General features: G+C 46.8%; 1 protein-coding gene across 5 annotated transcripts in view; it reads left to right on the plus strand.

The window, feature by feature from the left end:
• Nucleotides 1–17,268, plus strand: part of SLC24A3 (solute carrier family 24 member 3) — a 460,854-nt gene that overhangs the window by 60,510 nt on the left and 383,076 nt on the right. For all 5 annotated transcript variants that reach the window (XM_006097516.3, XM_023761284.1, XM_023761285.1 and 2 more), the window contains one exon: nucleotides 10,238–10,366. In XM_006097516.3, coding sequence (XP_006097578.3) covers nucleotides 10,238–10,366 — 129 coding nt within the window. The remainder of the gene's footprint in view (nucleotides 1–10,237; nucleotides 10,367–17,268) is intronic.

The raw sequence follows: 17,268 nt of genomic DNA on the forward strand, positions 1-17,268 counted from the left end.
CTGCACTCTTCCTTCAGGCCTCTTACCTGCCATGAATGTAAGTGCCTTTCTATTACATTAATTATGGGATATGCTGGACTCAGGGTGGGTGCTACTGTCAACCCATATTGTAAATATTAAATGAATATGTACTTTTCTTATTTTTGGATTGGCATGTGATACAGATATGAAGGTTCTAATATTTTTCCCCTGCTCTCTAATATGGCCTTTAGCTCACCCACCCACAGGACCATGTCAGCCTTTGCTTAGATGACTCTACTGTAGATTTTTTTTTAAGGACTTAAAATCTAAGTTCAAGGGACTTTAGAGATCAATCGTGCATTTAACTTGCACATACAGCATCTGAGATAAAGTGATTAAACTTCAACAGCCCAAAGCCAGTGACAGATCTGGCACTAGAATCCCATCACCAAATGCTAAGATGGTGATCACCCATGACCATACGCTCAGCTGCCTTCCCATGTGGATCTCACAGATTTTTTGAGCAACTTGAGTTGTTTTTCTTTAAATTCTACTTGGGGGGCCTGGCTGGTGTAGCTCAGTGGTTGAATGTTGACATAGGAACCAAGAGGTCGTTGGTTCAATTCCAGGTCAGGGCACATGCTCTGGTTGTGGGCTCAATCTCTAGTAGGGACTGTGCAGGAGGCAGCCAATCAAAGATGCTCCTCTCTTATCGATGTTTCTATCTCTCTATCCCCCTCCCTTTCTCTCTCTCTAAAAATCAATAAAAAACACATTTTAAAAGTAAAAAGAGCAAAGAGTAAATTCTGTCTGGGAGGATTTCTATGCCAACAGAGCAAGGTCACTTTTCCTCTTTAAGAGGGCTTGGGGCTGGTTTTTAGTATTGATGGTTCTTCCTAATTTCTTCTACCAGAACTACTGACTGTCTTCCTTCTTCCCCAAGAAGGAAGCCAAAAGAGAACAAAAATCAGACCAGCCCACCTTCTTCTGTGTCTCATTAAAATGCGTGATCACCTCTCTCTCAAGGCCATTGCCTTTTCCTCTGTTTCCCTTGACCCTGCCATGTTTTGACAGAATTTGGTTTCTACCTGGGTTCTTGGCCTTGGAACAGGGATATTCTACTTATGTGATTAAGCCTATTCTTAGTCTAGTCACAGCCACATGTGGCTATTTCAATTTACATTAATTAACATGACAACAGAAATTAGATTTCTTTTCTGGACTAGCCACATTTAAAGTAGCCACATGAGGCTGGTGGCTACCGTATTGGGCAGAGACCATGTTGGGCACCTCCATCACTGCGGAAAGTGCTTTTCCATGGCACAGATCTAAACGGACCACTGAGGTACTGGGGGGGTTTCCTGCTTTTTAAAATGTGGGAAAATATCTTGGGGAGCATTTTAGGAGTTCCTGTGTCTCCAATTAATTTCCCAAAGTTTCTTGACAGGTTGGATATTGGGCCAGATGGCTGAAGAGAAAGCCTCACAGAGCATAACAAGTAGCATTGAAAAAGCCACCACTGTCTGAAAGGTGATTTCAGTTTTGGAGCCAGGCGTCCACATCACACCCATTGGGTTGTAGGTGCACATAGTGACATCTGTTCCTGTTTTTCTCCCTACTTCCCCCTCTGTCCACTCTACCACCCCTTGAAAGCCGTTTTTGTTGTGAGGCCCATTGCACAGCCACCAACACAGATTTCGGTGCGGAATTGGCTTCCTGTCTTTGAATGTGCAGGTGGGATAATAAGAGCAGGTAGGATGTTGGTTGATACGATGTCCCTGCTGCCTGAGAAATGTGGCTTATTTCCTCCCCATCTTCAGGTGCAGTGGGCACATGACTTCAGTATTTGCTCCTGAGTGCTGGGTAACAGTGAGACGCACTTATGATGGGGGTTAACTGTAGGTCTGAAGAGTTTAGCCTCTCTGACCTTCATTCTCTTTTTCCTGCCAGAAGGTACCCACAACGGGTCAGATCACCATCCTCTTTACTCCCGGAGGCATCTAGTCCATTGAGGCTACTCTGGATTTGCTTGGAGCTCCTGCAGAGTGCACTGCCTGGAACTCCGGCAGTTTCCTTTCTGAAACACAGCCCAGTTGGGATGCTCATTGGCATATGGTGACTCAGACCCTTTCATTCATGTGCGTCTTCATTGAAAAATGTGTAATGAAGATCCTTAGAGTGTTGTTTGGACCAGCAGCACTGGCATCCACTGGGAACTTGTTAAAAATACTGAATCTCATAGACCTACTTCTCAGAGTCTGCATTTTAATAAGGTCCCTGGGTGATAGGCGTGCACATTAAAGTTGAGAAGAAATCCCATGTTGAATATTGTGTGTGTGTGTGTGTGTGTGTGTGTGTGTATGTGTGTGTGTGTGTGTGTGTGAGAGAGAGAGAGAGAGAGAGAGAGAGAGAGAGAGAGAGAGAGGTGGACATTGATTGATTGATGGAGAGAGATCTAGAGGAGAGGAGAGGTGTCCTCTTGCTTTCTTTCTGATGAGGCCAGTGAGGAGAGACCTCCAGGAGAAGGTGGAGCTCCAAGTTACTAGGGATTGTGAAATCTGGAAAGGGACGAGGCAGAGAGGTTGAAGGATAGCCTTTCTGGTGCAGTCAAGGGCAGGGGAAACACTGCCAAGAACTAGGGCTGACTCCTGCCCCTGATGTGTGTTTAGATCAGGAGGGGAGCACTCCTGGGGGTCAGCCCCTGGGGTCCTTGGAACAAACCCCTTTTGCTTTATTTAGTGGAGCAATGAAGAAAGGTGGAGCTGTTTTGAAAAGAGCGAGCTCTGAAACAGGCTGCAAGCCGTAGAAAGGTATCTGAAAGGGTGCCGGTGAGGCAGGCGCAGGAGGACGTGTCTCAGGCGGCCAGGCAGCACTATGCATGCGGAAGTCCCACCTCTGAGAGGGCTGGAGGGCTGTGTGGAGCTCAGCGAGGGGTCTTTCTGGTCCCTGAGACGTTGAAGGGTTCTTGCATTTCAGACTTCAGAGACGGAGAGGACAAGCTGAGCACTGTGCTGGGAACTTTGAAGGCGCACATGTCTGTGGACACATGAAGACGAGGTCGTTAGTGTGGGGTAGCAGAGTTGCTCAGACTTTGGTGGGCACTTGAGCACCTATCAAAATGCAGTCCCACGCAGTTGGTCTGAGGTTCATTTCCAACAAGCTCCCAGGTGATGCTGATGTGGTTGGTCCAGGGACCACCCCTTGAGTAGTAAGCTGTAATGCAAACAGTTTGGTCCAGGAACCCAGAAAACTTGGATTCTGGTTCAGGTTTGCCACTAAAATTCCTAGGCCTATTATTTAAACTTAACCCCTTCGTCAAGGTTGCATCACCTGGGGATCTTCCCTGCAGAGTCAGCTCTTCCCTTGCGGATCCCGTGGTTACTTCCCAGTCATGCCCAGGTCACGGCTCGAGTGAAACACTATGACACCTTAGCTGTAGAGCATGCACTACATTTTAGGCCAGGGAAGCACAGTGAAGAGAAAAACACAGGCTGGGCCCTCCTGGAGCTTATGACCTGGTAGGGGGTGGGGAGGATATCATAATGAGAGGCGGTCTGTTATTCTGTCTGTGATATGTGCTCCTTCTCTGGGAGTTTGTCATCTGGAGGCTTCTGGAGGGCCTGGGAAGGCTGCCTGGAGGAAGGGCTTCCCTCTGGAAGCAGCCAAGGGCTGGGTGGACTCCCTCACCTTTGCCTCTGAGTCACAACCAGACCTGTCTTGTTTTGCCCAACAACCATGGCAAAATCTGCACTTGGTGCCAGATGGGACTCTTGGCTCACGCTTGTAGGTTGGGTGCTTTGGGCAGTCCCTTGTTCCCAAGGACGGTCTTGTAGGGGCTTGCCCAGCCTCTGGGGGCTGTGCAGGGGTCGGTGTCAGGATCAAGGGAAAGGCAGCAACAGCAGCAGGGATTTGAGGGTGGGGGAGTAAGGAGGTGGTTGGGCCTTTCCTTTCCCCTCCATAGGTGGGTTTGCATGGGGACTGGTAATGGGGCCAGTCTCTCCGGATGCGGGACACATGAACATCACAGGTCACACAGCGAGCCTGGAGCCCCAGCGGCCTCACAATCCCTCCCTCCCTTTTTCTACAGAGGCCCCTACTTCCCCCCACAACCGCTCCCCCCACCCCGCCCCCGCAGCAACGGCAGGCCGGGCTCATCTCTCTGGGCCCTGGAGTCTCCCTTTGCAAGTCCTTCCAGCAGGACTGCCCCAGGGGTCTGGAGACTCCAGTGTGCCCCATGCAGATTCGGGCTCCACCAGCCCTGAGATCTGCATTTCTAACTGGCCCCCAGGACTTACCCCTGCTGCTGCTGGAAGCAACACAGAGCAGGGGACAGGGCAGCAGAGGCTCTGCCGGCTTCAGTGGGGCTGGGGTACTTGTCCCTCTCCCCTCTGAGTAAAAGAGAGGCCCATCTGAGGGACTGAAAAACCTCAACTTTCAACAGGCTTTTCCTCTTGACACTGAGATGTGTGCTTTGTTACGGGGATAATGTTTAAATCTGGCATGAAGCTGCTGCCTGTGGTGCCATCGCTGAGCTGGAGAGCATGACAGGGACACTTGGGCTCAGTCCACTGGGGTCTTAGAGTCGCCCCCACTGGGCAGGGTGTGTGAACAGCTAGAGAGGTGGGGACATTAAATGGGGTCTGTGGCCTCTGCAGCTCCGAGCTCCCTGGATCTGCCCTTGTCCGTCTTCCTGAAGCTCTGAGTCAGCGGAGGGACCCATGCACAGCCCATCTAACCTCTGGCTTCCTCCAGTCCCTGTGGGTGTGGAGAGCTCGCAGCCTCTACAGTTTGTGCTCCTTGTCAAGGACCAAGAGCAATGCAGAGGGACATGCCTGTTTCAACTGGAAAATCCGTGTGTAATGCACATGCAGAAAGCCAGCGCCTCCCGTGCCCCCCCTCTTCACCCACCCAGAGGGAGAACCATCAGGCACCCCTTCCTCAGACTCTAGGGGTGGGTTCAGGAAGGGGGCTGATGACAGAATGGTGTGGGGGAGGCAGATTCGCCCCTGCTCACTGGGTTGCAAGAAGGCAATCTGCTGGCTTCAGGCTTATGCAAAACGGACCGCCGACCCCAGGGTGAAGCCCAGGGTGCACGGAGTGGAGACAGCTGTGTAAACCACAGGGCGGGGTATTTATAGCCTCGGTGGCTGAGCCTGCCTCAGAGCCAAAGTTACTTACTGCTTTCACTGGCTCCGGCTTTTGTGGTGTTAACTGTGTTGCATTAGGCATTGCGAGACTTAGTTTCCTCATCTGCAAAGGGGGCCTGTTGCCCTGGTCCTCTGAGTGTTTTAGAGGGGTGGTGCCCACCACCCCAGGTTTCAAGAAGAAATGCAGAATTCCAGTTCTCAGGGAGGGGACAGTTAATAGGACCTCTCACAGTGAGCCTGCTGACCCCACGAGGCCACTTTCCTAGGCTCCCAGAGATCTGGGACAAGGTGGGACATGCATACCTGGGCTTTAGTGTCAGATCTGGGCTTGAGTCCCAGCTCAGCCACTTAACCCTGTCAATAGTGGCAGTCAGATGGCCCAAACACCCTGTGAGAGCAGGGAGTGGACGGACGGTGCAGGCAGGCTGCTTGACACAGAGGTGAGGGGCATGCAAGGTAATTAGGATGACACTGCAGCAAATCCGCCCATCGGCTGCCTGTCCACCTGTGTGAAGGAGTTAATTCCTCCTCAGAGAGCAGGCAGCCCCACTTCTCCACTGGTTCTGGGGCTGGTATTTGGGAAGGATGGACGCCTGTGGGACAGGGTGCACAGAGGATAGTCTTAGGGTGAAGGCTGGGACCTTGGGCACTCAAGGAAATCTATTCTTGGTGTCAGAAATCCTTGGGTTTTCCAAGCCCCAGTTATAAGGAGAATTGGGGGGTGAGGGGGTGGGGCAGAGAATGAGGGAGGAGGGGGAGAGAGAGAGAGAGCAAGAGAGGGTGAGCACACAGCTCTGTAATGGAAACTTGGCTCCCAGCCTCCACTTTCTTTCCTTCCTTAGCATGTGGCTCAAGTCTCGGGTTGAGAACTTCTTCCCCTTCTAGCAGGCACCCCGTGCTAGCTCCACGGCATACTCCTGCCCCACCCTGCCCCCTCAGAGACTGCAGTCCTACAGGCTGCCTCTGCTCACCAGTGTGGGGCATGGAACATGTGAGCCTGCTGCCTCCCTCTTTATGCCACCCCCCCTCCCCCGGGCTAATTAGGCCAACATGCACTTCCAGGGCCTGGCAGATGAGGAGCCAAGAATGCAGTGGACAGGGGCCAAGTGTTTTTGTTGACATTGCTCAAGTGTAGCTTTGTGGAGCAGTCTCTGCCATAGCAGAGAAAGTCCGAGGAAGCTGGAGATGATGAGGGGAGCGCAGTGGAAAAACCAAGTGTGGCCACCTCTCCACATCTTTTCTGCCTTCCTCACTGCCCACCCTCTGCCCCACTTCCCTAAATCCAAGAATATAACCCTCATGTCATGACCAATGGGACTAGCTTAGTCTCTAGGAAATCCACACTCAGAGGAGCATTATGTGTCCAGTGGTGTTTTAGAACCATTTCCTTTGTTCGTTGAGATGCTTTCATGGGGAAGTGTCATGCTTGACTGTGTTCATAATAGTTTCTGAGGAAACAGCCTTCTTGAAAATAAGTCCAGTAAGACTGTCCTCACCCTAACCTGTATAAGGTGCAGTCTGCATTGCTCTGTCTTACTGTGGCTGAATGACGCAACCCACTGAATTCCGTCCTTTTCAGGACCTACCAGACCTGGGTTCAAATCCCATTCTGCCCCTTTGTGCTCCCTGTGTGACCTTGGTCGAGTTCTTTTAACCTCTCTGTGCTTCAGTTTGGAGCTAATAGCTCACAATAATACTGTTGTAAGATGAAACATGGTGAAGAAAGGAAAATTCTTTGCACATAAATAGACACTCAGTAAGTGGAAGCCATGATAACTATTAAATGGCAGTTGATGTGACCATGGATTGGCTCCGATTGACTTATTTACTCTAAAAAAGGCAAGTTGATCCCAGAACTGCCTCTTCCTACCTCACCAGGAATTTTGTGAGAACAAATGAAATGGGATATAATATTGTCCCACTTGGCTCAGTGGGAAGCGAATGCAGTGCTTAGTTTTCATCATTCTCATTTTCTCATACTCTGATCTCTGCATTAGTGGTCAATGGTAAAATATATTTTTGTTGAGATAAAAGTTTGTAGGTTTTGGAATCCAGAGGTACTGCTTTAATAGTCTCTAATTCCTGAAGATATTGAATCATTCTGTAAAAAAAAAAATCCTCTAATTTTCTGCTACAATAGCTGGCTTTATTTATACATCTCTTAATTGGTATCAGCTTTTCTCTCACAATTACAGAACCATGGAAACTTGGCCTAGGAAAGAACTTTGGGAGTCATTGGAAGGGACACTCTTGCTTCTTTGCAAATCTTTGCATTGCTGTGTCACAAAGCACTTTTCTTTGACCCAGATTACGAGCACAGCAGAATGGCCAGTCTGTTGGTCCCTCGCACAGCTCTGCCTCTGAATCTCCTGCAGGCTGGCAGATGCCTTTGGTGCCCTGCCCACATCACTTTGTTCTTACCTCTTCAGTGCACACTGGTGCTGTTCAACTGTTAGCACCTGTATCTCATTGTCCAGGGCCTTTTTCCGGGCACCAGAGCCTCCCTTGGACATGTGGCAGGTTGGAAGTGCCAGGGAATTAGTGTCCCTGGGAACAGCCTGCAGCCAACAGCAGACCAGGAGTAGGTAGATAAATACGTAAGCTCCCTCACCCCTTGGGTGTCTGAGATACATGTCTACCTTGGCACCCAGAGCTTTCCAGAGGGTTCCAACTCTAGTTGATTCATTTTAGCAATGCACATGAGATGCACCCTCTGTTGGCTGGCTCCCTTTCCCTGTCCAATTTCCCTATTCCTAGACCACCCCTCCCCCGCACCCTATATAAACCACCTTGACTTGAATCTTTGCCTCAAGGGCTGCCTCTGCGGACACCTGGCCTGAGACAAACGGGATATCTTTCTCCACACTTTCAGATTATTTATGATATTATGGTATTAAATTCACATTTTAGGGCTGCTTGTTGGATTTTAAGGTTACTGACCTTATTGTTTCTTCGTGAAATTTTGAAAAATTTTTCTGTGCTTGTCAACAGTCTTAATCATAAGAATTAACCGTTCAGGTTAACCAGACTACACAAATGCCTGCTTTATCCTTGAATTATCTTTGGTATCATTCTCACATTTTTTGATGAAACTGATCTATGTGGCTACCCTGTAGCTTTTATATTTCTGAGTCCAAAGTTATCGTTTATTGTAGTGAAGTTAGTTAAGTTCCACAGTCTACTTTTTTTTTTAAGAACATACCTCAGGGCTGGCCAACATGCATAAGGTTTAATTAGATATCTTGATAATTTTACTTCTGGGAACAGTTTCCCTTTGACTGTGGAAAACCTCAATGCATGAGAGGCTGACATTTTTGTGTCTTGTTGGTTTAGGTGAGATGTCCACAAACTGTGATTTTTCAGAAACTTTTGTGAGCCTCACTTTATCCATCCACAAAATGGGAATAATTATTTTGATATGTGCTTACTGAGCATATACTCTGAGCCAGCAGCCATTAAGTAAAATATGTTGTTGGAGGAACAACAGTGGACAAAGTAGACAATGTTTGCACTCCCCCTTTCGTTCCCACATGATGTCATGAAGTACAAATTCAATAATGAAGGTGATATTGTTTAGGAAACTGAACCACCATGGAAATAGAGAAATGCGTATGATGACCTTCAGCTTTTCATTGACAGTTTCAGAACACCACAGTGATGTGGCTGGATGGGGTGTACCCTCCAGTCTTTTGTGAAGGCCATTGCACATTAGGCCCTTGTCTTATATTTAAATCCATTTTCTGACCACCGCAACTCTGGAACTCAAGAGGTTGCCATTGTGTCATGTCATATCTTTACTTAGTGCCAAGCCACTGGAAGGAGTCACCTTGGCTTGCTGTTTCCACCTTCCAGTGACCCCTGATGTCCAGCTTTGTGGTTTCTTTGCCTCTGTCCTCCTTGATCTGTCCATAGTTGTCAAGGCTATTGGCCACTCTTTCTGTTTTGGAATTCTCTGTCTGCTCACCTTCTGTGGCACCATTTTCCTTGCTCCTTTTCTTCCATTCATGATTCTTTGATGACTTCTTTTCCTATACTTGCTCTCTGAAAGAATCTTGAGTTCTCCATAATTTCTTGTTCCATTCCCTTCTCTTTAGTTCCCTCCCCTCCTCGTCAGGGAGACCCCATTCATACATGTCTCATACTGTGCCCTGTTTGCTTATGACTCTGTCCCCAGGGGCTTTTGCACCCATGTTCACATAGACAGCACGCCTCCCTTGCAAAGCTCCACATGCAATTTAGGCTCAACGTGTCTTTAACAGAGAACACACTGCATTCTCCCTCTCATGTACTTTTCAGTCTCTGTTCTGTTTCCTGGCACCTCCATCCCCTGAGTCATCTCAGCACTGTTCAGTGCATATCCCTTTCACATATTCAGTGGTCTGCTTTTCCTCATTCCTGCCTTCATCTCTTGCTTATGGAACTCTTGCTATGTGGTATTCAAGGCTTTTCCTCATTCCTGCCTTCATCTCTTGCTTATGGAACTCTTGCTATGTGGTATTCAAGGCCTGATCAAGTGTTCAATTACAGGTAGTCTTTTTTGGGAGGTAGTTCAAGGAAATGCTGGTAGGAGAGTAGGTGCTAGTGGGCTGGAGCCAGTTATACTGACTTAGTGGACTTTACTGTGCCCATCTCTTCCTAAATTCATGTTCAGCGAGGCCATGTTGGTAGCTTGAAATAGGCCATAATGGGACTATTTACACCACAAAAATTGGCCCATGGCCACAAATGAAGATTCCCCATCCCTCATCCCAAGAATTGATTGTTAAGCATTTCTCAGCATTGTTTTGGGAGCAAGGAATTAAAACAGGGAAGGGCAGAGTCGGTAAAGTGGCATTATCATGAGAGTTATACTGTAATGTAAACAACTAGAGTGGGATTCCAGTGAAGAAAACTATGGAATTCAGGTTAGAATATACACCTCAAATTCATCCCACTGGAGCAGTTCCTACCAGTTACTGGCTGAGGGCTACCCTTGGGGCCCAGTAGGATCCAGTAGCCAGAGGAAGTACAACAGTAAGGCCTAAGCGGGTGCAGGTGGGGCTGAGCACCTGATGGCTGATTAAGACACTGAGCACCCAGATTAGTAAAGGCTAATTAGTGATGTGTGGTTATTATCTTTTTCTCCCCAGACCTTGACTTCATGGATCTCATAGGGGAAGACCGACAGTGGACGTTGGGGAGGAAGTTAATGCAGGTGAATGACACTGTGACTTCAGAAGACACAGACCTTCGGAGCAGCAAGAACTGCACTGAACCAGGTAAGTGACAGCTGCACTCTGGGTAGTGGCTGCTGTTTTCTCTGCTTTGGGCTAAGGAAGAGCTGGATGCCATGTTTTTTCTTTGAATTCTAACCCAGAGAGACTTTCAGGACATTTAGGGCAAATGTCTAAGAAACTCAAAGGTAAGACCCCAGGGGATTATGCAGGTGTGTTTGTACCTCTGCATTCTTTTCTTAGGGCATCTGTAGAAAAGGTAAGTCAATGTCATGGGAAATACAGTGATAGAGAGCCCCGTCATCGCCTTTGTTATGGGAAAGAATGGAGTCGAAAATGATAGGGTGACGAGCTCTGGGATGTTGGGTTCAGCTATGCCTGGGCCAGTGTGATGGAGGGCTTGCTTCTGTTCGCTGGTGTTGGAACTGTGGCTTATGGAGGTGAAGTGGTCTCTCTGTGAGTATCATTGCTCACTGTATCAAGAAATGCCTTTCTCAAGGTGACAGATATAGAAGAATAAAGCACATTAAAAGCCACTGCGAGAGAGGAAATGACTCAGTTTACAGGTAGAAAGGAAGATGTCCAGGTTTTTATAAAGAGCATGAGCCTAGCACCTGCTGGTGTTGGCAGGAGTGGGGGCTGGGAGGACAGGGAAAGGGAGGAGAGGAAAGGCTTTATGAGGGCAATGGGAGGAGTAAATGAAAACTCACCATGTTGTGTAGAGCTGGTCCATGAAGAACAAGGACCCAGCAGGCACATTCTTGAGGTCCTCATCTGTGGACTATGGGGACTGGACTTGATTTCTGGGGCCCTTGACTCAACCAGATCTTGTAGGGAAGGCGATCATGCTTGAACCAGGAAGGGTCTTGTTCAATTCCTAACATATCCAGGGCCTGCCTGGAGCCTCTCTCCTTCACTAAGCTGCTTGGACCAATCCAGATGGCTGTGGCCATTCTGCTTTTGAATTTTTTTTTTAATATAAAATGTCTCTCATTGCACTGTTTAACATGGGCATTAAATGGTGACTTAATTAAAATGAATTCAAATTAAATACAATAAAAAATCCAGATTCTCAGTTGCACTAGCCACACATCAAATATTCAAGAGCTGTTTGGGGCTCATGGCTACCATTTGAACAGCACCGATCATAGAGCGTTTCCATCGCCTATTGGATAAACTGGTCTAGAAGGTCCATTTGTCTCCTCTCTTTCTAGCTCAAGGATATAGTGTGGATGTGTAAATCTCAGAGCCCCATCTCCAATCTGGGTCTTGGGATCACACTCACCTGGGCTTAGAACCTTGGAAGTTGTGGGCTTTGGGCAAAATAGTCAGGTTCTCTAAGCCTCTGTTTGCTTCTCCGTGAAACTAAAGTAATTATTCTATCCTTTCACATTTGCTGTGAGAATTGGCAATGAAGTAATAAAGTATTACCAGCTTAGTGCTCTGCGTATGGTCGCTCCATAGGAGGAGCTCACTCAGGAATTCCCACTGTCGGCTTGGGGCACCCCTCCCTCCATTGCAGGCAGGTCATGAAGTTACATTCTCCAGCCCCTCCTCATGGGAATGGGCAGATACTGCACGTCTGTTCAGTCAACAGGTCACTTCCTCAGGTGGCCCAGGTCTGGGCAGTCAGCTAGGTGTGCAGAGAGGCTCAGGCACCACCTTCAAACACAGACAGGTTGGAAGATCTCACTCAAGGTGCCTCTGAGGAATCCCCTGTTTCTATAAGGATGTGATCAAAACATTGCCGCAGACTCACATCACCACCAATTGTCTTGGTCTTCTTTCCAGAATACTGTCGCAAGACTCCTTCTCGGTGTTCACGGAATGGATATTTTATGAAAAAAGTTGAGAATCAAAGCACTCGTGAGATCTTGATTTAGAATCAAAATTTAATAGTATTCCTCCTCTTTACCTCTAACTGACGATAGGGTGAGAGGAGTTGGAATGAGCCAGTGGCAGGCCCATTCTCAGCATGCTGCCCAGTTTCCCTGGAGAGGCCAAAGCGGCCCTGTGTGCAATGAATATTACTTCTACTGGTTGAATGTGGTGGTGTCTGCTCTCAGATGTCTTAAATGTAGGGACTAGGAAGTGAGTCAGGTGGATTTTGGATGACCTTCTTCCTCTTTGTGATGATGTCAGCTGAGCAGTCATGATGGTGATGCATCAGGGTGCCCTGTGTGCTTGAAGGGTGGCTATTTACTCAGGACCTGAGCACTTGGGGTGCCAGCATTTGCCGTGACCAGGTGAGTAATGGTGCCAGGTCACAGGAGTTAATTAGGCTCTTGTCATAAAGTGCACCTAGTGCTACTTGGGATGTCACAGGGCTTCTCAGACTATTCTTAGAACCCCTGGCTTTAGATGCCATTAGAGTAGGTAAAGTGGATTCTCTGGGGGATGGGGCTGGTTTGCTCCCTAGATGTCAATTTCCTCACCTATGAAATAGACCTGCAACTAGTTTATCTCTCTGATTCCTTCCATTGCACAAATTTAGTTATGCAAGAAATTTCCAGAACAGAATCACCAAAACTTCCACCCCAAGATGCCCCCACTCCACTTGCCTTAATAACCTCTTTGTGTTTCCATGTCATACCACAGTCCTCCTTTTATTCCCTCTACTCCTCACCCTCCTTCTCTTTCCCTCTCCACCTCCACCTTCGCCTCCTCATTTCCATCTCCTTCTTTCCTTCTCTCTCCCTCTTCTTCTTTCTGAACACTGGGAGTCCCAGTATCCGGCCAGGGAACGGCCAGGATGCAGGATGCAGGGTTCCCTCTATAAAGTGTCAGTGTCACCTTGTCCCGGTGGCTCAGTTGGTTGGAGAATCTTCCCGTACACCCAAACAATTGCAGGCTCAATTCCAGGTCAGGTCAGATACCTAGGTTGTGGGTTCAATCGCCAGTTGGGACATGTACGGGAGGCAACTGATCGATATTTCTCTCTCTCACTTCCTGCCTTTCTAAAATCAATTACAAAGTATATCCTCGGGTGAGGATTTAAAATAGATAAGGTGGCAGTGCTGTCTGCAGTTGGTGTGGCAGCACTGAGATGGCACACTCTCCATGGATAGCTGCCACTTTAAAGACATGTTGCTTTGTACAGTTTGAATTTTTATTTTAAATGGCATTCTTCCCTTGCTGCTAAGGCATGGTTTTGGTGGAAATTTGTAATTTTTGCCTCCAGAACTGCATGAAAAAGGCTGACCTCTGGGCTCCAATCTTTCTGCAATTTTTCTTGCCCTCTGTGAAATTTTAAGGCTGTTTTCTTAGCCTCATTGCCAATTCCATCTGAAGCCTGGAAACATTGTTTTTTGGTAAATAACACTTGAAACTGTTTACTCAGATGACCTATTATGAGAAATTTAACTGGATACATTTGAGTCACGGAAAATTAAGTTAGCTAAATGTAGTACTGAGAGTGGTGGGTAAGTGTAGCAAAAATGAATATTTTGTACTATTTATTTGTACACTTTGCAGAATTTTATTTATGCACTTTGCCGTCTGTCTCCAGAAAAATCTATCATCTTTTGGTTTTTAGTTATTTGATATTTTAAGGAAATGAGCTTTTCCTTAGAGTGCCTCTTGCAAATAAACTTTGGAAGGAAAGAAGCTGTTTAAAATGATAGCCTTTGGCATGGGCTTCGCTCTGAGATTACTGGAGTCTCCTGATAAAGAGCTCGGCTTCCTGTACATGCCTGGCTTAGTTGGATCTAAGGTCTTTGAAGATGGAAAGACACGCTGGGTCTGAGCAGCAGGACCAAGCAGATGCTGCCAGGGCACTGACCCGAAGGGTCCGTGCCAGGAATGTTCACTGGATCAGGTGTATACTGGAATGGCCATAAACCACATAATCTGTTGAATGTGCATAGAGGAGAGAAGCCAGAGGTCCCTCCAGAGCAGCAATATGGGGCAAGTAAAAAAGATGAATGTGGCCCATGAACAAGAACTGGAGGCCAGGCACAGATTGGCAAGCAGAGCAGACTGGTCTAGGGTGCAAGTCATGAGCAAAGTAAGTGTTGGGATCCTACTGTTTTTGAATGTAAACCATAACATCAGCATGCATACAAAGCATGATGGGTCCAACTCTCTCATCTTTTACATGAAAAAAGAGGGGTCCAGAGGGGATAAATGATCTCCCATGGTCACGGGGCTTGTCAGAAGCAGAGTAGGGTCCCCAACTACCACACGTAGAAATTCAATGTATATTGATAATTAGATAGAAAAAGGTGAGCTTTGACTGATCTAGAGTAGTACTGTCCTGTGGAAACATAATGCAAACTACAAATATAATTTTAAATGTTCTAGTAGCTTTATTTAAAAAGTAAAAAGCAGGTAAAATTAATTTTAATAATATGTTTTATTTAACCAAACATATCCACAATAGGAAGAATCACACATATCCATCACCCCAGTGTTTTATCCCTAGGTTTGAACTCAGAAAGAACTAAGGTTTGTAAAAAAAAAAGTTGTAAAAATCTCTGCTTTATTATACTAGCTCATATCACTTTTACAAACTTCCCTCTGCACTTGTAATTTTCATAATGATTCAAATAATAGCTGCTGACATTAGGTGGAACGAGTTAGAAACTCACTGTGATCTGCTCTTCAATTTCTATCTAATTTTTTACTGAATTAGTTAGACAAGGTAATAGTAGCTGCTGTAACAGATAAGTCCTTCAGATTTTGGAGTTTAACACATACTAGTAAGAAGTTTACTTTTTTCTTAGGTCAAGTTCTGATTGGTAAGGTGGCTATGTTGCAAGAAGTGGTCCACTGACTCAGGAGCCTCCCATTTCGAGGTTTTTCTCATCCTCACACCGGGTTTCCAAGGTTGCTGTGTTTCTCTGCTTTAAGAGGAAAGAGCTTGGAGGATTTTGAGTAGCTGGATTTTATGGACTGGGCTCTCACTCCTGCTCAAAGTCACATGACAACTTCTAATTGCAAGGGAGGCTGGGACATTTCCATTAGCAGAATGCCCTGGAAGAAGAGAAGGCAGGTTTGGTACCACAGCTACATTATTTCCTCCCAAACTTGTTCCTTTAAAAAACACACACAAATAGTTCCATTTTCCTTTATACTTATTACAAAAGCAATCTACTCCCTCTATAGAAAAATTATAACCCAAATTTACATCTTCTGAGACTGGCTTAGCTCTTGGCTTAACCTTCATGATTTTCACTTGGTCAAAGCGACACAATTCATTTTTTCTTTGCACTTGGGGAAGGTCACAAGTGAGGTAGAAATTGTCCCAGGTGTGTCTGTTTGCAGATTGCATCTTTTCTTTGTATACACAAGAAGTCCAGGAAAATAATGAATGAGTCTAGGTGAAGTCATTGGCAATAAGGTGGAAAGAGCTTAGGCCCAGATTAAATCCTAAATCTCAGTTCCATCTCTTTCTGCCTGTGTGATGCCGGGTGAGGTTCCTAAATTCTTTGAACCTCATTTCCACTGTCTCTGAAGTGCAGATTGAAGATGCCTACTTCACAGAGTTGTGGTACTCATGAAGCGAAGTTAGCTTTGTGAGAGAGCTGGAACCTCAATTATAGTCTGAATTTAATAAATGATAGCTATATTATCTTTGTGATCAGAAATATAATGGAGGGTAGACCAATGGCGATCATTTACAGGGACTTGCCTGCTCTGAGGCACACTGAGGGATTATGAAGAGTGTCTTAAGGATGGACAGGTTACGTAGTTCAGCACCCATGCAACATTCTTACAGCTGTGAGAAGGTCACATACCCAGGGATTAACTAGGCGGCGTCTGACAATGCCGTTTCCTGGCCTCAGAGGCCACTATATAGACAAGCAGAATGAAGTAGGGAGTGCAGGACTTTGCACTTTACACTGAGAAGAGTTTTAAAGCCTCAAGATTCAGAAGAAAGGTCCAAACACTATTTAATTTCTTCCGGCTTCAACATCCCTTTAGGACTTTTTTTTTTAATTGAAGCATTCTTTAAAGCCCTGTTCTTTTAAAGCAGCTTAGGTAGCCTAACCCAGTGAACAGTGCCTGGAATCTTCCTGAAATGCAGGTAAAGGATCGTAAGCTCTGCTCTCCTCTGCTCTTAGATGCGTCGGTGGGCCTGCCTGTTTGCAAAGCACTTGAGACTTTTTAGAGCAGTTTCATAGTCATTAACTCACTGGAACATATGTGGCCCTTGGGATAAAAATATCTGTAGGTCAGGAATGACCATATTATTGACAGAAAGTTAGACTGAGACCACAGCAAGTTGAGAATTCATAGTCATAAATGTGGAAAGAAGTTTAGGAATTATTCCTCTACGAAGGCGGAGCTGAGTAGTTGCAACACAGACCACAGGGCCTGCAAAGCCTAAAATATTTACTCTGTTGCCCTTTACAGTTTGCTGCTGGTCCCTGTTTGAGGTCCCAGGACTGGTGCCTCATGTAGCCTGGAGGGAGGTTGAGGCAAGGATGACATTTCCACCCCCCTCTCTGCCCTCCCTGACCCTCCCCCCAGACGCTGCCTGGGCCATATGAAAACTACGGTTCTGTGTGACTCAGGTACTCCACTTTCCTCACTCCCACCCCCACACGCAGACACACAATAAAAAAAACCTTCAACATGTGTCTGTCCATGTGTTAGGGTTTGTTTAAAAGAAGAGTAAATACTCATCCCCTAAAACTGCTTGAAAACCAGTGGTCTGGACTGACTTCTTATTCCAGACCAGTGGTCCAAGCCTCCATATACCTTGGAGTTGCTTCCCTTTTGGGTTAGAGGGTGAAGCATCTGCATCGAGTTGACTGCAGGTGAGCACTGTCAGCCCATGTCACTCATGGGTGGTTTCTCCAGGGCTTGTCCGTCATGCAGGCACTGAAGCAGTGAGCAGTAAGCTTGCTGTGTGTGGAGGCCACGGGCATTGGAACAGCTGCCACGGGTCAGCTCATGGGGAAACCCCCTCCTGGCCCCACTGCACCCTGTGGCTGATCTGT

Source organism: Myotis lucifugus, unplaced genomic scaffold (genome assembly GCF_000147115.1).
Source record: "Myotis lucifugus unplaced genomic scaffold, Myoluc2.0 scaffold_205, whole genome shotgun sequence".
NCBI classification, from domain to species: Eukaryota; Metazoa; Chordata; class Mammalia; order Chiroptera; family Vespertilionidae; genus Myotis; species Myotis lucifugus.